This window comes from Curcuma longa, chromosome 17, assembly GCF_044706935.1.
Source record: "Curcuma longa cultivar G26 ecotype Majalengka, Jawa Barat chromosome 17, ITB_CL_G26_1.1, whole genome shotgun sequence".
NCBI lineage: Eukaryota > Viridiplantae > Streptophyta > Magnoliopsida > Zingiberales > Zingiberaceae > Curcuma > Curcuma longa.
In genome coordinates this window covers 5,464,012-5,491,736 of record NC_133877.1, presented here as the reverse complement: position 1 = coordinate 5,491,736, position 27,725 = coordinate 5,464,012, and the positions used below count along the sequence as shown (strand labels likewise).

The following is a 27,725-nucleotide window of genomic DNA, read 5'->3' as shown; positions in this document are numbered from 1 at the left end:
TATATTTTTTTTAAAAAGTAAAAACTTTTTGCATTCGAGTTTCTCTACATCTTCTAAAATTTTTTCAATGTTAATTGGTTTCAAAATTAACTGAAGTCAATCTTGAGTACAAATAAAACTTTCTACCACCCAAGGAGTCAATGAACTCCTGAAACAATCAAGTACCCGACCACCAGAACTAAAAACATATTCTGAAGCAACTATTGATATTGGAATAACTAATACATCACGAGCAATTTGAGCAAATATAAAAAATCTGTGATAATTTTGATTCCACCATCCCAAAATGTCAAAAGTTTCATAATACTCTTCAACTATTTCATTAATATACTTGTCTAATTCTGACATATTGTTATCATCAAAAGCTTGTGCCTTTTATTTCTTATACTTCACAAATATTGATTGTCTTTTCAAATTCATTTGACTCATATTTTTGAAGCATTGTCATTGTCAATTGATTCTAAAATTGATGGAACTCTTGAAGTATTACATTGAGGCTCCATTTTTTTCTTTATAATTCTTGTACAAATCAAATAAATTGTCCTTTTTTATCTTTCCTACTCTTGCACCTTTCTCATCTCCATATAATTCAATCAACATAAATTCTAAGAACTCCAATTTATGTCTTAAATCAAAGTACCACCACAATATAAAGCAATTTATTCATCTTCTCGAGATTTCTCCAATATTTGCCAAATTTATTTTTCATTCAAATTCCCATCGAGCACACATCAAGATTATCACTTTCTTGCCACACTTTTAAGATGATATGAATAGGATTAATCTCGTGTGCAAAAGTATTGGATGTGGCATACAAAGATCCTGAAACTTTTAATGTTAGCTCATTAAAAACTTGTAGTAGAGATGCAAAAAGTCTAACATTATTCCAATCTGCATTTGTTGGCTTCTCATCAAAAGTCCTCAATTCTCTTTTAAGTTTACCATCAAATATCATCTCTTCATTTTCATTCAAAATAACATGTCAAACTGTATATTGAAGATCTAATTTAAAACATAGATCTTGTTCATCAAACCTATCAAAAGCTCTTTCAAATTTTTGAGCTATATTCGACATCAAGAAAGTTGAGTTCCATCTGGTTGGTACATCTAAGCTTAATAAGTTCTTGCTTTCAATTTTTTCAATCTCTACATATTCTTTGAACTTGCTTAATCTAGAGGGAGATTATTTAACATATTTAATTGCATTCCTGACCCTCATCACATATTGATTTATATTTTTTAAGCCATCGACAATAATTAAATTGATTATATGAGCTATACATCTCATATGAATATATTTTCCCTTCAAAATATGAATATATTTTCCTTTCAAAATAGTAAAATCCTAATTAATCATCTTTTTTTCTAAAAATATTGATTGTAACATCATTTGAACTTGCATTATCAACTATAATAGTGAAAATTCTTTTAATTCTCCAACCCCTCAAGCAATTTTCAATGGCTAAACTAATAGGTTCGCCTTTATGACTTGTAATTGGACAAAAATTGATAATTTTTTTCTGTAACTTCTAATTTGTATCAACAAAATGAGTTGTTAGGCACATATTGCTTATTTTTTGAATCGATATTCATGTATCAATAGTCAAAGAAACTCTTTGTGTATGCAATAAATTTTTTAAATTTTCTCTTTCAACTGTATATAATTCCACACAATCACGTGCAACTGTCCATCTTGATGGAATTCTAAATTTTGGACGCACCATAGCCATAAATGTTTTAAATCCTTCTCTTTTTACAAATTTAAAAAGGAGCTCATCCATTATAATCATTCTAGCTAATGTTTTTCTAGATGCATCTTGATAAAAAGTCAAACATACCTCACCCTCTTTTGAATTTAGTTGTAAACTTAACTATGCTTGAGTTGTTTCAACAACATAAGGGTGTTTTTTACATGAGATCTCAAGCTTGTTGTTCCATTCCTGTGTGGATCACAAAAAAAAAAAATTATCATAATATTTGCATTTGACTTTTATCTCTGATGCATCATTAGTAAATTTTATGAAATGATCTCATACTTTACATTGGTTTCATTGCTTTTCTCGTGGTTACCTTTCCTTTAGAATCTACGATAATTTTTATTTCTATTGAAGGACCAATTTCAGATAGTGGTACGAAACAACTATTATTAACATCCATAATTGATAAATCTCCTTGCATTGATATCAAACAAATACTAATCACAATTCACAGATACACAAACACTATCAAAAGATTGCATGATGTTACAACATTATTCAAAATATAATTGATTAAAGTCTAAAATTGAAAGACAAATATGAAACTCAAATATCAGAATATCTAGATAGTTAAATACTTAAATTTAACAAAAATTCATATGACTAGTAGAAGATCAAAAACAAATAACAACTTTCATATGACCAGTTAAATATTAGGTTAATAATTTCAAAATACTGAGCATATATAATTTTCATACTTACACTATCCACACTAATCGACGGTTGCAGACTACTATGGCGTGAGGAAGAAGATGAGGAATAGCAAGAGACGAATCACACTTAAACCGACAACAACAACAATGGGAGAAGAAAGGTCTGAGTTGGACCGACAGAACCTTAGAGAGTCGGAATCACAGGCGCCCTCTCGCAAAAGCAAAGAGAGGAGATTGAGGCACAACTGTCCTCTCACGAGAGCACGCAGAGGGGATCGAGGCAATCACCGATAACGAGAGCAATGAGAAGGCATCGATGAAAAGAACAACGACCGACAGAAAAGAATTAGGACAACAGAGAAGCGAAGGAGTTGGGGTGAGAATTGTCTTGCGACATTAGTATGTGAACAAATTTAGATTTTTACCTTTTAATGATTTTACATTTAAGTCCACTAATTTATTTAAAATTTTGATTTTTTTTCAATTTAACTAAATAATAAAATATGAAACAAAACCCGAAGTAAAATAACCGAAATAATTATTTTTTTATAAAAAAACTAAAATTCTAAAATAACAAAATTAAAATTTTAAATTTAATTGATTTTAACCAAATTATTACTCACCCCTACTCATCTATAGATCTCCCATAATTAAGACTGATATAGCTAATGATGAATTATCTCGACTAATAGTTTAGGTACATATAAAAATCCATTTTTTTCTCAGGTGAAAAGGTATAATTGTTGTTTTAAAAATCATAATTTATACACATATTTTCAATCGGCTAGGAAAATGCACTTTGAGCCTATTTTGTTAAAGAAGGGCATCTTAAATCGTCACTATAAATTATAACAAGACTGCAGAGAAACACACACCAAAACAAACAAGCTTAATTACAAAAAAAATCAGTTTATACAGCGAAAAAAAAACCTAGAAGAATGAAGGATAATGAAAGTAAATAGCAATTACTCCAGATAAAATTGGTTTTTGGCATGCAACAGGTAATGTTGAGGGATTGATAAAATTGACAGCAACAACAAACACCTAAATGTCCAGTTATCACAATAAAAAAAAAGTGACTGAGCACAAATTTGCACAAAGAATTCAGTACAAATTTGCAGTACAAATGTTGCCGAAGCGAAAACATACATCAGGGAAAAAAAGTTCAGACAATGCTTTCTAGGCATGTGCACATCCGTCAAACCAATGCAGCAGAACTGCTCGGAGCCCAGTGCATTTCATCATCCAAAGCAAAACGACTTTTGCGAAATAAGAAAAGCAGGAGATCCAATTAAGAGCAGTGGAAGAAAAAGAAAAAGGTCGTCCTCAGAATCAAGCTTATAGTTTTCATCAGAAGAAAAGAAATCAGGTCTCAAAGATTTCATGCCATCATAGGACCGCCAAACCCTAAATCCTTCAGGCAGATCAACAGAAATTCCTTAATAACAAAAAACAAAACACGACAAATTGTGCGATGGTTTCGGAGAAAACATTCGCTGCAGCTCACAAAAAACGAGGTGAAGCGACACAACATCTCCTCGAAAACCAATTTCGCCCATCTAAAAAGCCAATCCCTCATTTGTGTTCTAGGAAACAGATATTAGCTCATCAGATGGGCTCTTCTATACATAAAGAAAAACAAGATCGGAAAAACCTTAAATCAAACTAGAAAACAGAAGAGACTTAACTAGATTAGAGAGGAAAACTGCTGCCATCATCGCCGCTGCGGCGCTTCTTCGCCGAGGAAAGCGGCTTCCTCTATCTCCTGTATCGTCTGCTTTTATTTATACTAGTTCAGAAAAGTAGGGTTCAACCTGGCCGACCATTTATTTGCCACCTTGACACGATGATTACAAAAATTAACGGTTCGATTCCAGGGCCCGAACCGGATCAAATTACCAAAATAATCTCAATTTTTAATTTTTTTTGAAAAATATTTTAGATTTTTTAAAATAGTAAAATACGTCTAAAATTTTTTTTTATACTATCAAAAAAACTTACCTATTTTATAAAAAATAAAAACTAATTAATCAATTCACATATCTATATAAATTAGTAAGCTAATCGTTTATTCTACTAAAAAATATTATTTTAAAAAGTTTTAATTAATTTTATTTTAATTTCAAATGTAAACAAAACCTCGATTCTTTTGGCTCAGCTGCGACGGAGCCCTTCTCGATAACGTCATCGGTGACGTCACCTCCCATGGAGCGTTGCCCTATCTTTCCCCATCTTCGTCTTTCTGAATAGACTTGACCTCTTCAACCTCGACATCAAAAGAACACGCCCCTCCAAAGAATCTTATATTGTTCCTCTCCCCTCCGCTTCCCTTTGCAGTAGCCAACAATGTGCCCCTCCGGCCGCCCCCACCGCAGCGACCCCTCGCCCTCCGCCTTCCGCAGCGGCGCCCTGCGAGGCCTCCGCCCCGCGTTCGACGTCCTCGACGCCGACCGCGACGGCAAGATCGGCCGCGACGATCTCAAGTTCTTCTTCTCCGGCCTCGGCGCCGCGTCGCTCTCCGAGGAGGACATCGCGTCCATGATCTCCGCGGCCGATGCCGACTGCGACGGCCTCGTCGAGTTCGAGGAGTTCGAGCGCGTCCTCGGCGGTGGCGATGCCGGCGCCGGCGGCGTGCTGGAGGAGGCGTTTGCCGTGATGGACAGGGACAGCGACGGGAAGGTAGGGTTCGGGGATCTGAAGGCGTACCTGGAGATGGCGGGGTTGCCGGGCGACGACGAGGACGTGTGGGGAATGATCCGGTCGACCGGCGGAGGCGACGTTGCCGAGGGTGTGAGCTTCGACGCCCTCCTCAGGATCCTCGCCGTCGATCTCTCCGACGCCTCTTGAAATTATTTCGATCCCTTCGGTTTCTCCGCGGCCCGTCTCCTACAGCATAAAGCCTGGTTGTGGCACGACGCGTTGCTACTGCGAAATCGCCAAACCATTGTACTATGCTCAATACATATGCTGCACGATGTTGTTATTATTATGCAATAATTATACAGATTTCAAATACACGTAGTTGCAACACCGTTGTGTGGTTTCACACATAATGGATCCATAAACAACACTCTTGGTCGATGTCAAAGTCAGCTTCATTCGACTCAATTACACGAGTAGTTTATAGATCAGTTTTGAAAAGTGATCGATCTCTTATATCGTGTGGATGCTGAGTGAATCATTGAACACTAGAGAATATGTAAAACGTGTGGAGAAAACAAGACGGAATAAATGTCCGAGGGAGATATCTTCACTCTTATGATTTTAAAAAAAATTTATATATTTTAAACGTGGGACTTTTCTTGCTCGGAGTTCCTCTTCCATTATTCTTATGGTCCAGAGAATTCAATGAATCCTTGAACCTCCTGGTGGGAGCCTCCCAACTTTCCACGTAGACCAACAAATCCTCTACTGGAAGTTTCTTAACCATTATTTTTATATATCTCTATATATAATATTGTTTGTTTTGACAAATGATTTTAATTTTGAATTGTATCTCTCATACCAATGTAAATCTTCTATCTTATAATATCAAAATCTTTTTTATATATTTTTAATATAAAATTTTGATTGTATCTCAATAATTTTATTTTTTCAATTTTGAGCTCTAATTGGCATAAAAGCAATGGTAAAGAAAGAAAAACTCAAATATATTTTCATTGTTAACAACATAGGCCCAAAGTCACTTTAAATATATGTTTGATTCAAGTTATCATATATAATTTTGTTTATATGATTACCAGATAATCGCATTATCAATGTTATGAGGTATAACACATAGTCTAATATTATTTTATTCAACTTATTTATTTGGAGGAAATAAAACATAACCAATTTAACATTTAATATATTACACTTGATTCAATTTATTTTAAAATAAATATTAAATTAATAATATTATTATTATTAATGATGATAATAAATTGATAATATATAAAAAAATAAATATAGTTTATTTATATTTTTTAGATTTAAAATAAATTTATATATTTTTTAATAAAATAATCTGATAAAATAATTATTTTAATAAATATAATTCAATAATTTAATTTTTAAAATATAAAATAAATATATATATATTTTTTAATAAAATGATTTATTAAATTAATAAATATAATTTATTAATTTTATTTTTTTAATGTAAAATAAATAAATAAATATTTTAATAAAATAATTCATTAAAATAATCATTTTAATAAAATAATTCATTAAATTAATAAATATAATTCATTAATTTTATTTTAATAAAATAATTATGTTAATAAAATAATTTATTAAAATAAATATTTTAATAAAATAATTCATTAATTAATAAATATAATTCATTAATTTTATTTTTTAAAATTTAAAATAAATATTTTAATAAAATAATTCATTAAATTAATAAATATAATTCATTAATTTTATTTTAATGTAAAATAAATAAATAAATAAATATTAAAATAATTGTTTTAATAAAATAATTTATTAAAATAATTATTTAATAAAATAATTTATTAAAATAATAAATATAATTCATTAATTTTATTTTTTTAAATTTAAGATAAATTATCACTTTTAAATTTATAAATATTCAAATTAAAATTTATATAATTAATTAACTTAGTTTCAATTAGGTTTCATGGTATATTTTAATTAACTTAATTTTAAAATCGAAGAATAATCATGAAAAAAAATTTTGTTAACATTCAGAATTATATAGAAAATTTTAGGCTGCCAAGGTAATCACATTCTCAAATTATAATTTATTTATTGATGTGGCGATAATATTTTATTACTTAAAAATTGATCATAATCAAATAAAATTATTGTTGATAGATAATCAAAATTATTCATGATAATTCCCAATCCAATACCCCTTAAAGATCAACGTACTAATACACACTGTGAACAGCCACACCTTTTGCTGAAAAGACACATCTCGAAACCATGTAAAGCGGAGCGTGTTGATCATGGAAATGCACAGCACGTACACAGTGGGAATACATGCGTCCCAAATTGCAATAGATAGGGATTTTCTAGTGAGCTTTTCCAGTTCTGGAAGGACGCAATTTTTTTGAGTTTCATGTTGTTAGAATATTTAATTTAGTATATATATTAAATATTCTGTTTAGAATAAATCGTATTAAATATTCTGTTTAGAATAAATCGTCTAGAATAAGTCCCTATACTCATATATAAATAGGGACCTATGGCTTGTAATATTTCAATTCAATTCAGAATAGAAATATTTCCGACATGGTATCAGAGCCTAGGGTTTTTTTTAGCGCCGCTGCCTATTTTCCTTTCCGCGTCGACTTCCTGTTCGCTGCCGTCGGCCCTTGGATCTCTCCTCCCCTAGAGCGGGCGGCACCAATGAATCTCTCCTTCTTTTGTTGCCACCAACACCACTCCTCCTCTTCGTGCCTAGGGCCGGCGGCGGTGATTGCATGAGGCTTTTGTTGCATGGAATTCAATTACACGCAATTGGAAATTGCTTCCGTTTTCCAAACGGAATTAATCAAACAATGGGAGAAAAAGCATGCAACGTCTTCTTGCTTTTAGCAAGTCATGCATGCAACGTTTTGTTGTCCATTGGTTCTTCTAGCAAACCATGCCAGTGGACGTGAAGGCAGACGACCGCCGTTCTGTCCCACGTCGCTCTGTTCCACGCCAGTGGCCTTGCCCCCCTTTTCATCCTTGCCAAAGTCGCCAGGATTCCGTGGGATCTTGTTCGCCGGCTGCCAAAAACGGCCGCAAGTGACCCTTTCTGCCCCGCCGCGCGATTCACGCGCTTTCTGCCCTATCAGAAGCCGCCGCCGCGCGATTCACGCACTTTCTGCCCCGCCGCGCGATTCCGTGGGATCTTGTTCGCCGGCTGACGGAGACGGCCGCAAGTGACCCTTTCTGTCCCGCCGCGCGATTCACGCGCTTTCTTCACGCGCTTTCTGCCCTACCAGAAGCTGCCGCCGCGCGATTCACGCGCTTTCTGCCCCGCCGCGCGATTCCGTGGGATCTTGTTCGCCGGTTGCCGGAAACGGCCGCAAGTGACCCTTTCTGCCCCGCCGCGCGATTCACGCGCTTTCTGCCCTACCAGAAGCTGCCGCCGCGCGATTCACGCGCTTTCTGCCCCGCCGCGCGATTCCGTGGGATCTTGTTCGCCGGCTGCCGGAGACGGCCGCAAGTGACCCTTTCTGCCCCGCCGCGTGATTCACGCGCTTTCTGCTCTACCAGAGGCCGCCGCTGCGTGGAGAAACCAGAGGTGAAGCAACCTCTGCCATACTGCTCCTTTCTGCTCGCGAAGTGATCCATCACTCGACGACCGCCGCCTTGGGGTCTCTTCTCGAATTTGTTCGCCGCCTCTCCTAAAAGGGCCAGCTTTCCTATTCATCTTCTTCCCACTGCCGGGTCAGGGGAATCTGTGCAGCCCTCCTGTTATTGAGCAAACTCAAGCTGATTTCTACTCTACCACCTTGAGTTTGAGGGGGGGTGTTAGAATATTTAATTTATTATATATATTAAATATTCTATTAAATATTCTGTTTAGAATAAATCGTATTAAATATTCTGTTTAGAATAAATCGTCTAGAATAAGTCCCTATACTCATGTATAAATAGGGACCTATGGCTTGTAATATTTCAATTCAATTCAGAATAGAAATATTTCCGACACATGTTAGTTGTAAAGTTTGCTAATATCATGCATGCATGATCCTTACCTTTTTCAACAGCAAGATAAGATTTATCAGAATAACTGAGACATGAAATACCTCTGATTCAGGTACATTCAAGTTCTTCCGTGCAGCAAAGAATATAACTGGAGCAGGCTTCAAATCTTCAAACGCATCGCATCAGCAGATACAATTGCATCGAACCTGAAATGCAGAAGACAGTTCAGACATTGAATCAGTTGGCTTTCAGACATTGCTCAATGCCGATCGAGTCAGTTATCTACGTATGTTTTCCATCATACAAACTACATTTTTTTTTGGTAATTGATTTATTACAACAAAATATAAAGAATAATTGTTTTAAGGAATGCAACATTGAAAATATCAACTCATGATATCGATCATGTGCATGCGCATTGTGGATTCTCTGGATAATGTTTTGACAATAAGAAAGTAACATATCTAACACCAAACTGCCGCCCTTAATCTAAGGAATGTCTTTACAGCAAGTACCTAATTAGAAGACCCCAAACGGTGGCACATGGAACTCCACCAATGCCCTTAATTAATTTTCTTTTCTCCTCTTCTTCCAATCTTCTCACTTATGAATGCTTCATGCATGGCACCACCAGGCACGTTGTCGAAGACTCTTCCGGTCCACAAGCAACACTGCGGCGTTGTTATGCCGCCCTTATCCAACACTGAGACACACACACTGGCACAGGTATCTGGTCATTTGCCTGGCTGCAGAGCGAAGAATCTCATGTCGCTGCTGTTCCTTCCAAAGGAACAACAACTCTCCATCTCTAGGGGCCCCTTCACATGTGTCCCTGAGCTGGAGCTGCTTCATTCAGTGAGAGCTGGGAATAATCCAGGGTGTTCGTTATATGTATATATATATGGTCACTGCCTCACTGGGCATGGGAGAACAAGTAGGTTGGGAGTTCATGTGAGCCCATGTGGAATCGAGTTAGGAGAACATGTCCTGATCGGTTGTATAGGCCATGCCGCAAGCAAAGATAGTGCCACGCTACCCATTCCTCATTTCAAAAATCTAGCCATCTTTATTTTATGTAGCCATGATCACTAGGCTGCCAAGTGTGCATGTATGCATGTATATATACACTTAGCTCATTACCACCATGTCCAATATCCACTGCCATGGCTGCCCCCCTACCGTCATGGCATTCGGCCACCGTCGGCCTCGAACCGGCTCCGCCATGCGGTCACCGGGGGGTGAGTTATCGGCGAGTGCGCAGGAGAAGTTGGAAGGAGATCCGGAGAGTGCGTTCTGGAAGATCGAGTACTAGGCGAGGGCGAAAGTGGCTTCGGTTGCTTCGAAGGTTGGTGCCTAACGGTGAGTCGTTCCAGTTGGGCGGGCTCGTGGGGGAGGCGGCTGACTACGTGGAGCGTTTGCAAGCGCGAGTCGGGGTTCTGCGAGCCATGGTCGAGTCGCTATCGGATTCGGGTGGCCGAGTCTAATACAGATCGAACCTGAATGTGTGGGATTTCTTACGGTCGTTGGCTATCAGTGTGTTTGGTTAGCAGCGTAGAGCGAGTGTATTGTGTTGTATGATTAGTAGTGGTGCATTTCGGTCGGTTTGTTCTGTTGCCTTTGTGGCATTTTTATATACGGATCGGATCCTTGTTGGATATTATTCATTAACGGCTGGCCCATTTCAGGTAGGGCCCAAGTGCAATCGGCAAGGGAAGGACCAACTGATCTAATTACAAATAAGCGATCGAGGATTAATTGCAAGTTTTCGCGACAAGTAGACCTTTTGTTAACTAATTAAGCTTACAGCGAGCTTACACCATGAGAATTTTAATTAGTTCTTATGGTATCCGGGATTCCTGTCCGGATGGACTACCTTCTCACAGTCAAGCATGTCTTGAATGCTCTTCTTCGACCCTGTCTATCTGGCTTAATTTATTCAATCCAATGACTTGAATGATTCTTGCGAGTTGATTTCTTCGACCCAATATTTATACCGGATTTCATTCGATTTAACTTTCAGTTTGATTTAGAAAAAGGTCATATGATGGTATCTAGAGTTACTCTTTAGCACCTGATCTCACTTTCTGATTCATCGATCTCTTTTCTCAAGCACTTGGTGTTCATCCAACAACATCCTATTCAGATTTGAGATAGTGCTCATGAACACTAAGTCTTCATCCAATAATGTCCTATTCGGATTCGGGAAGATTAGCTAGTCTTCTTGCTTGAGCACTCATCATTTCAGGTCCAAAAACTCATTAATTGGATAATCAATCAATTGACATAGTGACATTCGATTTTAATTTCTGACAACTTGACACAAGGTGACACTTGGTCAACGGCCTCACAATACCCAGAATACTATCTAATGACTGTCATCCTTAATGCCCTAACCTCTCTTTGTGTAACACAATCTTTTTTTAATTATATGTTGTTCTGGAAGGCCAATCTCCAGTTGTTTAATCCATAAATATATCGAATAAAACCAATCAGGCAGTCAAGACCTCCTCATATAATACCAATTTTACATTCAACGCATAGCATAGGCCATAATATTTTATTGTATTAACATTTCTTTTGGATTAAATTAAAATTAAATTATTATTAATATTCTGCGTTCAATACGGTCGCCATGTGGATGATGCCGTTTCAAAACGGCGCACGTTTTCTTAATTGCTTCATGGAATTGGTGAATGACAACTAAATAATTTCTAATTTTTTTTACTTTTAACTTCATTAATATTCTAAAATATATATAATTTTATATCAGTTCAAATGGGGGAAAAAAATTCACTAATAGATAACTCACTTTGTTTATTTCAGATTATCAACAAAAAAAAAAGGAAAAAGTTAGGCAGATGTCGCGAGATAATTTCCAATCTCGATCAGAAACCACCCACCTAATCCCGACCGTTCGTCATCCCACCGATAATTATTCGACGGCTCTGGTGCTGAGACGCTGACGGTCCGAAGAAGTCGAGATTCTCGACGCCAGTTTCCTAGGTAGTTGACCTACGTACCGGTCAACCACTGTTTAATGCCCTGACCCCACCTAAGTCCAGACTTTGACTCACTCTATTCCTCCCAATTCTTTATCTCCTCCATTATAATAATAAAAATAAATAGTAAAAATTATTAAATAATAATTAATAATATCTCCTCCCAAACTACAGCGGTCAACAGTCGCAAACTATTTTAGCAGTTTCCGAGCGACGACGTTGATTTAATTTAACTTAATTTGGAGGGCGACAAGCCGGGGCATTAAATCGCGAGAGATGGGACGAATCTGAGCGCCAGGAACGTGCGAAGCAAGCAACCTCGATGTCTTTTTTATTATTATTATTATTATTTTTAATTCGTGCCAGCGTACGCTGCTGGAAAAGCGCGTGGGCCCGGACGGCCCACGCATGCGGGCCCCGGCCTATTGGGTGTGGTGGCGACTGGGCTCCACGGAACAGTCTTAATTAGTTATTAATTGGCCGATTAATCAGTGGGACGGAGCGACAAAAGGCGCAGCGCCAGGTCACGAGGCGGATTAATGGCGCGATTAAGCGCCTTCCTCCCCCTCCCGCGGCCTGATTTGGCGCCACGGAAATAGTGCGAGCAGGTGGATGACAAGATAACACTGCGACTGGAGGAAGCGAGGTAGCTCGGGGAGGAAGGCGCTGACGGATCGGGAAATTAATAATTTAATATAAATAATAATTATTTTTTGATGGGAAATTTTTTTTTCCACCCTTTTTATTTCGTATCAGATCAATCGCTAGATTTGATGGGTCGAGAGGAGGGTTACTTACTCGTGGGTCCCGCAGTCCAATCTCGACCGGGCCCGAGCCGAGTCCGTTGGCTGATGGGTTGGTCACCGACGCGACCGGTCAAGGCTGTTGACTGCTTCCCTTACGTCACTGCGAACCTCATAAATTGAGGAAAAAATATTTTATATATTTAAATAATAGCAGGAAGTATTTATTTGGGTTTACGCTTTTGGGTGTGTGAATCGCTCTGAGCCTGGATTATTCTCGCGGCGGGCGGTGACCGAACTCGTATGTCAACTGTGAGGACCTGATCAGTGGCGTCAGAGGCGCCATGATCGCGACTTAATTCGTGGACTAAACAATTAGCCCCGCAATTTCCGCTAATTATTGCCATTAAGTTTTGTTTTTTTTTCCAAATGTTTAGATAATATATAGGTGGAGGAGAGAGTAAAGAGGAATAAAAAAGAAATAAATATATTTATTGTTATTAGTGGTTGCGGAGTAAAGAAAGAGATGAAAGATAAAGATGGAGGAGAGCAAACAATAAATTCAGTTTAGACAGACAAATAATTTTTTAAACTGATTTTCAGATTTGAGGTAAGTGTGCAATATCTTTCATTAAAAGATTTATTTATTTAGAAAAATAAAATAAAACCAGCAATACAGTAGAAGAAATTTTATTTTTGTCTTTTTTTAACAAACGAAAAAACAGAATTTAAATAAAAAAATCGCCAGCGTTGGCGTGCGGGAGGGGAGCAATCGAGACACGACGCGGAGATTGTCGTCAGCAAGGGATCCGCGTGTCAGCGATCGGGACCACACGTGTCAGTGTCCGTACGATACATCCGCACGTGCGAAGCCAGTATGACTGTTCCACCCTTGCGCTCCCATGTCGAGCGGGTGGGCGTTTCGGAGAATGGACAGGCAGCTCGCCTCGCCCGCCGAAGTCTGGTCACGTGCCGACTGCCGAGAGCCTCCGTTCACACTGGTCAAAAAAGGGTGCCGGTGAGCGTGTGAAAGCGCCGACCGTACGAGCTCCCGAGGGTGAAAATATCACTATTTTTTTCCTCTCCCCTCTTTCGCGATCTCTGCTTAATAAAAAAGCTTCTGTGACAACAATCCCAGACTTCTCTCTCTCCTCCTCCTCTCTCTCTCTTCCTCATCCCAAACCCTAACCCTAGACTGCACAAGGAGAGCGTGATTACCCGATGACAACGATGCGACGATGACGGAGAAGCCGGAAGAGGAAATGGAAGCGTCGTCGATGGCCGCCTCTTCGCCTATACCGTTGCCGTTCTCGTCGCAGACGCCGTCCGTGTTTCCCTTCGTCGGGGGGTTCTTCGATGCCGACGTAGACGGCGGCGACAAGGACTCGCTCGGCTTCCTCGAGCTCCTCGGCCTAGGGGATCTCCACCACACTCCTCCTCCTTTCTTATTCGATCAGCTGCCGCCGGCGCCGGATCCTCCGCCAGCTGCTGGGCGGGGAGCTGAGCCATCGGACTGCGGAAACATCCCTGCGACCCCGTCGTCGATCTCGACGTCATCCTCGACCGAGGCGGCTACGGCGATCAGAACTTTGACCTCGTCCCCCGCCGCCGCCGGAGATGAGGGATCGGAGCAACAGGGGAACACCAGTAAAGCGTAAGGCGTATGGATTGGTGAGGTGCGATGATTAATTTAACGGTGAATTGGAATTTGAAATGGGTTTTGGAATGGGGATATTGATGCAGGGGGGAGGAGGAAGGCGGGAAGAAGAAGGGGCAAAAGCGCCAGAAAGGTCCACGATTCGCTTTCAAGACGCGGAGCGAGGTCGACCACTTGGAGGACGGCTACCGGTGGCGCAAGTATGGACAAAAGGCCGTCAAGAACAGCCCCTACCCGAGGTGCTTATTTACTCCCCTGCCACTATCGTGCTTTGTCTTTGTAATTTGGAGATAATCATAGGGGTACGATCGTCATTGCGGCAGGAGTTACTACCGTTGCACCAGCGCCACCTGCGCCGTGAAGAAGCGGGTGGAGCGGTCGTCGGAGGACCCTGCCGTCGTGGTGACGACCTACGAGGGGCAGCACACCCATCCCAGCCCCGTCCTCCCACGCGGCCACGCGCACCAACCGCTCTTGATCCAGCCGCCGCCCGGCGACCCTCTGCTTCCTCCGCCACAGCCGCCGATGGGACTCAGCGTGCTGGCGTCCATGGGTCTCAGCCTCCCGATTCTCGGAAGCTACCTCCATCCTTCTCCAGCGGCACTGCCTCCTGACTTCCGCCCCGCCGCCGCCGCTCCTCGTCATCTGCCCCCGTTGACCCCAAACGCCTTCAGCAATCGGACGGCGGCGGAGGCAGCAGCGTCGTCCAGGGACCACGGGCTGCTACAGGATTTGATACCATCGGAGATAAGGAAGAGCGACGAAACGTAGAGATGATGATCTTGTTAACGGTACGCACAAATTGGCTTCCCCTAAAAAAAATGCTTCTTTTGTTTTCATCTTGGATTTTATTTTTCTCTCCATCCTTTTAGGAGCTTGTTTTTTTTTCTCTGACCTGATCAGTCGAATGGAGGATTCTCAACGTCCATGATCTTGTACACTGAATGATATTGTACTATTTTGCCGTCACCCCAGCTTTCCTTAGATCTCTAGTACAATGACTAGAACACTAATTACTTTATAATTACTTGGTTTAATTATCTAATTATTGAAATGCACATATATTCATCTTTACTCTGTGACATGCCTTTTCTTCCCATCACTTGGTTTTCAACATTCCATCTGCTTTCTTTTTCCGTTCTTGTGCTTCTTTCGGTGATCATTGAATTGAATTGAATTGAATTGAATTAAGAGCTTTTGAAGCTTTGTTGGTGAGCTGCAACTTGGTCAGTACTTTTACTTTGCATGGTGGGAATTCAGGCTAGACGACAACTTTGATCTTGATGCATTTAGATCATCTTTCGTATCTACATTATTAGTATTATTTATTTATTTTGTTGGGAATGCCACACAGATATATAAAGAATTTACTGATTATCTTCATTCCTAGCTAATTTGTATGGTGTCTAAAACCTCCAAAGAGCTGTACTTGGCTACATGCAACTGTTTCATCGTATTATCGTTTGCGCAATATGCACCACAACTGTTCCTGTTTGTGCTGCTCATTCTTCAATATATAAATAATACCAGGTGCATTTATTATGGATCCGCCTGTTTAATTGGTGTTCTAGACTGTGTTGGGCGACAAGAGAATTGATGTTTCTCAATCATGCATTACTCTGAACTGTCAATTATATCGCGGTTGGTCGATCAACTTGCTCATGAGGGAACAAGAGTTGTACTATTTGGGATTGGATACAATGCATCGAGTTGATTCAGTTCGATGCGAGTTCTCTTTCATTTGTAATTAAAGGAGAAAATTTGATAATATTGTTTAGTCATTATCAAATGTACTAAATGCTTATGGTTGTAACTAATCTGGAGATCAATCTTTCTGTTCTTTCTCTCTCGACGCTAGAAGAGGAACTGCCAGCTGAAACCCTAATTAATATGCGGAGTCCTTGCGTAGCCAGCCACTCAAGGGTGTCGATAACCTCATTTAAATACTTAATTACTGATTTGTACTGGAACCACTCGTAGACCTTGTTAATTAATCGCTCTAGCTTTGTTTAAAATTCACCGACTTCCTTTAATTATCAGAGTCAATGCGTGTATGTACCTGCATGGACTGATTAGTATAGATTAATGGAGGAAAGGCAGCCGAAGCTAACGCTTATTACTATTTTTATGTAGCGAATCGCCGTGCTAGCTGATTAACAACTTTGTCTTCTCCCGGAGAAGTTTGTGGCAGACCCTACCGCGAATAGAATAAGACGATACGGCTGGTGCAGCTCTTTATGATTGGAACGTGCTACCTAGACTGTTCGTTTAGGATGATCTTTAAATACTAATTTATATCGTGAATTAATCTACAATTTTTCAATATTTTTTGTTTGTATTTGATTTTAAATGAGACGGACTTAAGAGTCATTATTTGTAATATTTTTAAATACTAGTTTTTTATCACCTGTAATATTTCAAATCAAGCGTTAAATGAATCAAATTTAAAAAATTTAATCATTCTAATTCTGATTAAGAGATAACTATTCTAATTTATATCAATTTACAAATAATGTTTATGAGAAAGTTTTCCATATTGTTTTGAGGTCAGGCATTAAGAAATAGAACCAAGCATACTATTCACATAGAAACGAATAACACTACCAAGAACTTTAAGGAAGAACAAAGGCCTGCATAAAGGCCATTCTGGTTCGTTCCCCAAATTTCAAGCAATTGTAGAATTCAAGAGACACGCAAAATCAAAATCAAGTCTCTTAAAACCCTAATCACTATAAAAATAACCACAAATAACGACAGATTTAGCGACCGATTCGTAGATTCCGTCGTTAAATAGCGATCAATTATAATTTGATCACTAAATTAGCGATCGAATTATAATCGATCGCTAAATTTACGACGGAATTATAATCGATCGCTAAATTTACGACGGAATTATAATCGATCGTTATTTAGCGACGGAACTTAAAAATCGATCGTTAATTAGTGACCGAATTTATTTTGGATTGCTAATTTTAGAATTGAATGGTATCTGTATGAGTTTTAGCGATCCTTAGCGACCGAACTAGGATTTGATCGCTATTTTAGCGATCGAACTAGGGTTGGGTCGTTATTTTAGTGACCGAATCAAGCTTCAAAGATGTCGACCAAACCCTCCTTCGAAGATGCCGATCGAAGTCATCAACAAAGAAGAGTCCGTCTTCACCGTCGTCGTCGACAACTTCACCGTCCAAACCACCGTCACTTCCAGCAAAGACGAAGCCGAGATGTGGATCGACGAAATCCTCCGAATCCACTCCAACCGCCTTCACCAACTCATTGTCAACCTGGACGTCGAGTGGCATCCAGGGACGGATCCAGAAATTAGAGGTGGACTGTGCTGACTTTAGGTATGAAAAAGGTCAATTAAATATCAAAATACAATGAACAAAAAAAGAATCCATTAATTTTTTTTGATACCAAATTATAATTGTAGATTACAAGTATGTATCTAATTTTTTTAAAATTAGATTAGAATCCAAAATAACCTAACCTTATATAATTTTTTAAAAATTAAATTAAGCACAAAATAGCCCTGCTTAAAGTATTATTATGTAATCTTTATCAAAAACTAAGATAAGAGAGGTTCGAACTTCACGACCTCAACAGAGTTTAAACCTATCGCTAGCCAACTGCACCACCAATTCTTTTAAAAACAATTATCAATGATAAATTATTATAAGACTAACAGGGCTGGGCTACAGCCTAGGATAGCTCCTACTTAAATCCGTCTCTGGTGGCATCCCTCCTACTCCCCAATCCAAAACCCCGTTGCTGTCCTCCAGATCTGCATCGGGATGCGTTGTCTCATCTTCCAAGTCAGCCACGTCGACTACTTCCCCCAAATCTCAATGCCTTCCTCAGCGATCACCGGCGATCACCGTTTCACGTTCGTCGACGTCGAGATCCAAAACGATGCCCATCTGCTCGACGACAATTGGGGCCTCCCACTACAAAAAAAAATCACAATTAGCGATCGAATTTTTGATCGCTAATCGATCGCTAAATTCGATTAATGACCGATAAAATAAATCGTAAAAAAATTCATCGTAATTCAAATTAGCGATCGAATTCAAAATCGATCACTAATTAGCAATCGATTTAAAATTCAGTCGCTAAAATTAGCGACCGATTTTGAATTCGATCGCTAATTTTAGCAATCGATTTGGAGTTCGGTCGCTAATTTTAACGATCGAATTCGAAATTGATCGCTAATTTTAGCGATTGAATTCTATTTTGGTCGCTAAATTTAGCGATCGAATGTGAAATCGGTCGCTAATTAACGACCAAATTTCAAATTTGGTCACTAAAATTAACGATTGAATTCTAGTTCGGTTGCTAATTTTAGCGATCGAAATCAAAATTGATCGCTAATTTTAGCGACCAAATTCAAAATTCGATCGCTAATTCTGTCGTTAATATTTTAAAAAAAATATTATCATCCCATGATTATAGCACATACAATTAATATTAAAACTTTCTCATACTATCTATACCATTCACATTTTAAATACATATTACAAATTTATCTAAATCATAAAATAATTAATTTTTTTATTAAAGAGCAACTTGTTCATACATAGAATTGTGACAAGAATAATCTTTGAAATGAAAATATCAAACAGAAAATAACAATCTTATTTTCTCTAATACCATCGTCCTATCACCGTCACTTCCAGCGAAGACGAAGTCGAGATGTGGATCAACGAAATCTTTTGAATCCACTCTAACCGCCTTCACCAACTCATTGTTGGCCTGGATGTCGAGTGGCGTCCCTCCTACTCCCCAATCCAAAACCCCGTTGCTGTCCTCCAGATCTGCATTGGGATGCGTTGTCTCGTCTTCCAAGTCATCCACGCCGACTACTTCCCCCAAATCTCAATGCCTTCCTCGGTGACCACTGTTTTATGTTCGTCGACGTTGAGATCTAAAACGATGCTCATCTGCTCGACGACAACTGGGGCCTCCCACTACAAAAAAAATCACGATTAGTGATCGAATTTTTTATTGCTAATTGATCACTAAATTCGATTAATGACCGATAAAATAAATCGTAAAAAAATTCATCGTAATTCAAATTAGCGACCGAATTCAAAATCGATCACTAATTAGCAATCGATTTTGAATTCAGTCGCTAAAATTAGCGATCGATTTTGAATTCGGTCACTAATTTTAGCGATCGATTTGAAATTCGGTCGCTAATTTTAACGATCGAATTCGAAATTGATCGCTAATTTTAGTGATTGAATTCTATTTCGGTCGTAAATTTAACGACCAAATGTGAAATTGGTCGCTAATTAGCGACCAAATTCCAAATTTGGTCACTAAAATTAGTGATCGAATTCTAGTTCGGTCGCTAATTTTAGCGACCGAAATCAAAATCGATCGCTAATTTTAGCGATCAAATTCAAAATTCGATCACCAAAACCCCGTTGCTGTCCTCCAGATCTGCATCGGGATGCGTTGTCTCATCTTCCAAGTCAGCCACGTCGACTACTTCCCCCAAATCTCAATGCCTTCCTCAGCGATCACCGGCGATCACCGTTTCACGTTCGTCGACGTCGAGATCCAAAACGATGCCCATCTGCTCGACGACAATTGGGGCCTCCCACTACAAAAAAAATCACAATTAGCGATCGAATTTTTGATCGCTAATCGATCGCTAAATTCGATTAATGACCGATAAAATAAATCGTAAAAAAATTCATCGTAATTCAAATTAGCGATCGAATTCAAAATCGATCACTAATTAGCAATCGATTTAAAATTCAGTCGCTAAAATTAGCGACCGATTTTGAATTCGATCGCTAATTTTAGCAATCGATTTGGAGTTCGGTCGCTAATTTTAACGATCGAATTCGAAATTGATCGCTAATTTTAGCGATTGAATTCTATTTTGGTCGCTAAATTTAGCGATCGAATGTGAAATCGGTCGCTAATTAACGACCAAATTTCAAATTTGGTCACTAAAATTAACGATTGAATTCTAGTTCGGTTGCTAATTTTAGCGATCGAAATCAAAATTGATCGCTAATTTTAGCGACCAAATTCAAAATTCGATCGCTAATTCTGTCGTTAATATTTTAAAAAAATATTATCATCCCATGATTATAGCACATACAATTAATATTAAAACTTTCTCATACTATCTATACCATTCACATTTTAAATACATATTACAAATTTATCTAAATCATAAAATAATTAATTTTTTTATTAAAGAGCAACTTGTTCATACATAGAATTGTGACAAGAATAATCTTTGAAATGAAAATATCAAACAGAAAATAACAATCTTATTTTCTCTAATACCATCGTCCTATCACCGTCACTTCCAGCGAAGACGAAGCCGAGATGTGGATCAACGAAATCTTTTGAATCCACTCTAATCGCCTTCACCAACTCATTGTTGGCCTGGATGTCGAGTGGCGTCCCTCCTACTCCCCAATCCAAAACCCCGTTGTTGTCCTCCAGATCTGCATTGGGATGCGTTGTCTCGTCTTCCAAGTCATCCACGCCGACTACTTCCCCCAAATCTCAATGCCTTCCTCGGTGACCACTGTTTTATGTTCGTCGACGTTGAGATCTAAAACGATGCTCATCTGCTCGACGACAACTGGGGCCTCCCACTACAAAAAAAATCACGATTAGTGATCGAATTTTTTATTGCTAATTAATCACTAAATTCGATTAATGACCGATAAAATAAATCGTAAAAAAATTCATCGTAATTCAAATTAGCGACCGAATTCAAAATCGGTCACTAATTAGCAATCGATTTTGAATTCAGTCGCTAAAATTAGCGATCGATTTTGAATTCGGTCACTAATTTTAGCGATCGATTTGAAATTCGGTCGCTAATTTTAACGATCGAATTCGAAATTGATCGCTAATTTTAGTGATTGAATTCTATTTCGGTCGCTAAATTTAACGACCAAATGTGAAATTGGTCGCTAATTAGCGACCAAATTCCAAATTTGGTCACTAAAATTAGTGATCGAATTCTAGTTCGGTCGCTAATTTTAGCGACCGAAATCAAAATCGATCGCTAATTTTAGCGATCAAATTCAAAATTCGATCACCAAAACCCCGTTGCTATCCTCCAGATCTGCATCGGGATGCGTTGTCTCATCTTCCAAGTCAGCCACGTCGACTACTTCCCCCAAATCTCAATGCCTTCCTCAGCGATCACCGGCGATCACCGTTTCACGTTCGTCGACGTCGAGATCCAAAACGATGCCCATCTGCTCGACGACAATTGGGGCCTCCCACTACAAAAAAAATCACAATTAGCGATCGAATTTTTGATCGCTAATCGATCGCTAAATTCGATTAATGACCGATAAAATAAATCGTAAAAAAATTCATCGTAATTCAAATTAGCGATCGAATTCAAAATCGATCACTAATTAGCAATCGATTTAAAATTCAGTCGCTAAAATTAGCGACCGATTTTGAATTCGATCGCTAATTTTAGCAATCGATTTGGAGTTCGGTCGCTAATTTTAACGATCGAATTCGAAATTGATCGCTAATTTTAGCGATTGAATTCTATTTTGGTCGCTAAATTTAGCGATCGAATGTGAAATCGGTCGCTAATTAACGACCAAATTTCAAATTTGGTCACTAAAATTAACGATTGAATTCTAGTTCGGTTGCTAATTTTAGCGATCGAAATCAAAATTGATCGCTAATTTTAGCGACCAAATTCAAAATTCGATCGCTAATTCTGTCGTTAATATTTTTAAAAAAAATTATCATCCCATGATTATAGCACATACAATTAATATTAAAACTTTCTCATACTATCTATACCATTCACATTTTAAATACATATTACAAATTTATCTAAATCATAAAATAATTAATTTTTTTATTAAAGAGCAACTTGTTCATACATAGAATTGTGACAAGAATAATCTTTGAAATGAAAATATCAAACAGAAAATAACAATCTTATTTTCTCTAATACCATCGTCCTATCACCGTCACTTCCAGCGAAGACGAAGTCGAGATGTGGATCAACGAAATCTTTTGAATCCACTCTAACCGCCTTCACCAACTCATTGTTGGCCTGGATGTCGAGTGGCGTCCCTCCTACTCCCCAATCCAAAACCCCGTTGTTGTCCTCCAGATCTGCATTGGGATGCGTTGTCTCGTCTTCCAAGTCATCCTCGCCGACTACTTCCCCCAAATCTCAATGCCTTCCTCGGTGACCACTGTTTTATGTTCGTCGACGTTGAGATCTAAAACGATGCTCATCTGCTCGACGACAACTGGGGCCTCCCACTACAAAAAAAATCACGATTAGTGATCGAATTTTTTATTGCTAATCGATCACTAAATTCGATTAATGACCGATAAAATAAATCGTAAAAAAATTCATCGTAATTCAAATTAGCGACCGAATTCAAAATCGGTCACTAATTAGCAATCGATTTTGAATTCAGTCGCTAAAATTAGCGATCGATTTTGAATTCGGTCATTAATTTTAGCGATCGATTTGAAATTCGGTCGCTAATTTTAACGATCGAATTCGAAATTGATCGCTAATTTTAGTGATTGAATTCTATTTCGGTCGCTAAATTTAACGACCAAATGTGAAATTGGTCACTAATTAGCGACCAAATTCCAAATTTGGTCACTAAAATTAGTGATCGAATTCTAGTTCGGTCGCTAATTTTAGCGACCGAAATCAAAATCGATCGCTAATTTTAGCGATTAAATTCTAAATTCGATCACCAAAACCCCGTTGCTGTCCTCCAGATCTGCATCGGGATGCGTTGTCTCATCTTCCAAGTCAGCCACGTCGACTACTTCCCCCAAATCTCAATGCCTTCCTCAGCGATCACCGTTTCACGTTCGTCGACGTCGAGATCCAAAACGATGCCCATCTGCTCGACGACAATTGGGGCCTCCCATTACAAAAAAAAATCACAATTAGCGATCGAATTTTTGATCGCTAATCGATCGCTAAATTCAATTAATGACCGATAAAATAAATCGTAAAAAAATTCATCGTAATTCAAATTAGCGATCGAATTCAAAATCGATCACTAATTAGCAATCGATTTAAAATTCAGTCGCTAAAATTAGCGACCGATTTTGAATTCGATCGCTAATTTTAGCAATCGATTTGGAGTTCGGTCGCTAATTTTAACGATCGAATTCAAAATTGATCGCTAATTTTAGCGATTGAATTCTATTTTGGTCGCTAAATTTAGCGATCGAATGTGAAATCGGTCGCTAATTAACGACCAAATTTCAAATTTGGTCACTAAAATTAACGATTGAATTCTAATTCGGTTGCTAATTTTAGCGATCGAAATCAAAATTGATCGCTAATTTTAGCGACCAAATTCAAAATTCGATCGCTAATTCTGTCGTTAATATTTTTTAAAAAAAATTATCATCCCATGATTATAGCACATACAATTAATATTAAAACTTTCTCATACTATCTATACCATTCACATTTTAAATACATATTACAAATTTATCTAAATCATAAAATAATTAATTTTTTTATTAAAGAGCAACTTGTTCATACATAGAATTGTGACAAGAATAATCTTTGAAATGAAAATATCAAACAGAAAATAACAATCTTATTTTCTCTAATACCATCGTCCTATCACCGTCACTTCCAGCGAAGACGAAGCCGAGATGTGGATCAACGAAATCTTTTGAATCCACTCTAACCGCCTTCACCAACTCATTGTTGGCCTGGATGTCGAGTGGCGTCCCTCCTACTCCCCAATCCAAAACCCCGTTGCTGTCCTCCAGATCTGCATTGGGATGCGTTGTCTCATCTTCCAAGTCATCCACGCCGACTACTTCCCCCAAATCTCAATGCCTTCCTCGGTGACCACTGTTTTATGTTCGTCGACGTTGAGATCTAAAACGATGCTCATCTGCTCGACGACAACTGGGGCCTCCCACTACAAAAAAAATCACGATTAGTGATCGAATTTTTTATTGCTAATCGATCACTAAATTCGATTAATGACCGATAAAATAAATCGTAAAAAAATTCATCGTAATTCAAATTAGCGACCGAATTCAAAATCGGTCACTAATTAGCAATCGATTTTGAATTCAGTCGCTAAAATTAGCGATCGATTTTGAATTCGGTCACTAATTTTAGCGATCGATTTGAAATTCGGTCGCTAATTTTAACGATCGAATTCGAAATTGATCGCTAATTTTAGTGATTGAATTCTATTTCGGTCGCTAAATTTAACGACCAAATGTGAAATTGGTCGCTAATTAGCGACCAAATTCCAAATTTGGTTACTAAAATTAGTGATCGAATTCTAGTTCGGTCGCTAATTTTAGCGACCGAAATCAAAATCGATCGCTAATTTTAGCGATCAAATTCAAAATTCGATCACTAATTCCGTCGTTAATGTTTAAAAAAAATATTATCATCCCATGATTATAGCACATACAATTAATATTAAAACTTTGTCATACGATCTATACCATCCACATTTTAAATCCATATTACAAATTTTTCTAAATCATAAAATAATTAATTTTTTATTGAAGAGAAACTTGTTCATACATAGAATTGTGACAAGAATAATCTTTGAAATGAAAATATCAAACAAAAAATAACAATCTTATTTTCTCTAATACCACCGTCCTATCAACCTCAGTAGCGACAAGAACCAAAGCAGAATGCCATGGCAGCACCTCCACAGACCCAATATAGTAGCAATTCCTAATAGCGGCATCATATAAACAGGGCAACTCACTGTAACAACAACCGTAAGAAGTCGCAGTCGAAACAGCCGTTGAATGATTATCCTTAGTTTGGATTTGCCAAGACATGATTTGGAACCATTTTCCAATTTCAATTCTGTGCTCATGTCCACCGATACAGATGCCTCGGCCTCCATCGATTGCTTCTTTGTTGATGGCCTGGAGACAACTATACCACTGTCATATAAAGAGAATATGGTTAGATCATCAAGTTTAATCAAAACGAAAACATAGAAATCCATCTTAGCCTATCTACTACAGTTATCTAGACTAGATCGCAGAAGAACCTTATTGACCAATTGAATTGGCCGATTTGAAATTCATGAGAATTATAAACTGAGATTCAAACATTACTATTTTAATTTGGTACACATCTCAAATTGGAATTATAAAAGACTGGGATTGACTTGGAAGGGCTGATCAGTAATTAATTTTCACAGGGTGACAAAGTTTGACCCAACATACTGCCCAAGAAGATGACACATTGATTGGATCAATAATCCAGCAAATCATACCTTCGCCTAAGCTGTTGTCTAGTCAGTGAGTCTAATAAAATATTCTAATGAAGAAAAAGTGTGGAAACAAGCAACTCTCTAGAATGATGTATTACTACTTTGCATGACAAATTTTTGTACACTGACCTCCCTGTAAACCTTGAATCAGACCTCTGAACTGGAACCTTTGCAGCAACCTTCTTGACTAGAATAAGAGTTACAATAAACTGCATCAGATACCTGTCAGCAGGTGCAAATTAGACAACTCATAAATAATGAGACTAGATAATAATGAATTATAAGAAATGAAAATGCAGTACCAAAAATAGAAATGGGCTTGCTTAGGAAGAAAAACATAATTGCGTAGAAAGTGCATCCTCTGAGTTGATTGAATTTGATTTGATGTTGAAGATACTACAGACAGCAGCATGAATGATGGATATAAGTTTCCTTGATGCCAACTAACAGTTCCAACAGTGTGTTGAAGAACACAGTGTCACTTGATATCTTGAACAGTAGCCAAGTAGAATAAATAAGATGAAGCCCTAAGGCCCACTCATCAACATGATCCAACACAATTTTTCCTATCTGTAAAAACAACAAAAGACAATCTTTCAAGTCTGCAAAAACTAAAAACAAGAACAAACAATTGCACAAAGGAATATCACACCAGTATTAATCTTCCAATTCATACAAGTACTTGCCTTCTTTAATTCTTTTCCGTCTTTGCTAGATTTATTAATGATGGAGCATATCCGAGCATGTGCATGCAAAAGGTAGACAGCAGTATTTCCCTGTTCAAATAACATATAGCATACAAAAGATTGAATGATAAAAGTAAAAATAAAAATATACAACAAAAAAAAAATTAATTTTCAATTAGAATCCATCGGTAACAAAAATAGAAAGATCAACTTTAAAAGCATATCGTTGATGTATCATGTATGTTTTTCAGTTACAAAAGGTAGACAGCAGTATTTCCCTGTTCAAATAACATATAGCATACAAAAGATTGAATGATAAAAGTAAAAATAAAAATATACAACACAAAAAAAAGAATCCATCGTGCCCAACGATTAAGAAAGCAATAAAAAAACAACAAACAGGACTTGACATCACAAATAACAGTAACAGCTTCACTAACAAACTTGCTCATGTTGACACCTCTCAACTAATCCAATAGGGCTTCTCTTTGCTCATCATTTATCTGCCTAAGCTTTTTGAGTAACAGCAGTATTACCAAAAAAATTAGAAACTAAGATAGTGTCACCCAGTCTCAAGCATGACAATAGCATAAGTAAAAATAAAGTGATGTAAATATACATGATAATAATAGATGCCTACATTACATATCTGATCAAACAAAAACTAAGACTCAAGTTAAATCTGTTTCTTAGGTTGTCACGATTACAGTTTAAAACTAAAAAAGTAAAATATGAACGTATCTATTAATCCATGAGGCTAGTTGAAAGTTCTCCAGTTCCATCTGCGAACAACCAAGCGTTAGTGTTTATGGAAAAAATTCATTAGTCATCCTCAATATATATAATGAACCATAAATATAAAAATAAATATACCTCAATCTATCTACTTATCTGGAGCATTTGGGTCTTCAGTGTCTTGTGAATTGAAATGATGCGGCACGGGATAAACAGAAGGATTAACAACTGATTAGCGATCCAAAAATTCTCGAAATTGGTGATCAACTGATGCCCTAACTCGCTCATATCCATCGCTCGCTCTGACTGCTCTACAGCCAGCCTGACTCGCTCATCCACCGACCGCTCTGATTGCTCTACGGTCATCCTGACCCGTTTATCCACCGACTGCTCTAATGTCGTGACCCGATCTCTCGCAATGCTTGATTTTCTAATCGTAATTCTTGTACTTCATTGGATTGAGAACTGGATCGACCCCTGGCCCTAAGAGCCATAACATGATCATATGCAACCCGCGCATGGGAGCTAAGGTCATAGAGGACGTTCTTCTTGCTTCCACCAACCACATCAA

General features: G+C 38.0%; 2 protein-coding genes and 2 non-coding genes across 6 annotated transcripts; 2 read left to right on the top strand and 2 right to left on the bottom strand.

The window, feature by feature from the left end:
* Nucleotides 1–3,572: 3,572 nt before the first annotated feature.
* Nucleotides 3,573–3,659, bottom strand: LOC141812027 (small nucleolar RNA snoR118). Its single transcript, XR_012600225.1, has one exon. It is a non-coding gene; the product is annotated as a small nucleolar RNA snoR118 (small nucleolar RNA).
* Nucleotides 3,660–3,732: 73 nt separating this feature from the next.
* On the bottom strand, nt 3,733–3,807 carry LOC141812021 (small nucleolar RNA R66). Its single transcript, XR_012600218.1, has one exon. It is a non-coding gene; the product is annotated as a small nucleolar RNA R66 (small nucleolar RNA).
* Nucleotides 3,808–4,646: 839 nt separating this feature from the next.
* LOC141811898 (calcium-binding protein CP1-like) lies at nt 4,647–5,394 on the top strand. The gene has a single exon (XM_074699973.1). The coding sequence runs from the start codon at nt 4,757–4,759 to the stop codon at nt 5,255–5,257; it is 501 nt and encodes a 166-aa protein (XP_074556074.1). The 5' UTR covers nt 4,647–4,756; the 3' UTR covers nt 5,258–5,394.
* An 8,525-nt stretch (nt 5,395–13,919) lies between these two features.
* LOC141811660 (uncharacterized) lies at nt 13,920–16,651 on the top strand. Of its 3 annotated transcripts, none has more exons than XM_074699687.1 (4): nt 13,920–14,454; nt 14,544–14,696; nt 14,781–15,248; nt 16,591–16,651. In XM_074699687.1, the coding sequence occupies exons 1-3, from the start codon at nt 14,039–14,041 to the stop codon at nt 15,226–15,228; spliced, it is 1,017 nt and encodes a 338-aa protein (XP_074555788.1). In that variant the 5' UTR covers nt 13,920–14,038; the 3' UTR covers nt 15,229–15,248; nt 16,591–16,651. The 3 variants fall into 3 exon arrangements, with proteins under 3 accessions (XP_074555788.1, XP_074555787.1, XP_074555786.1); XM_074699686.1 differs by lacking the exon at nt 16,591–16,651 and adding an exon at nt 15,988–16,306; XM_074699685.1 differs by lacking the exon at nt 16,591–16,651 and having other exon boundaries at nt 14,781–15,426.
* The last annotated feature ends 11,074 nt before the right edge of the window (nt 16,652–27,725 follow it).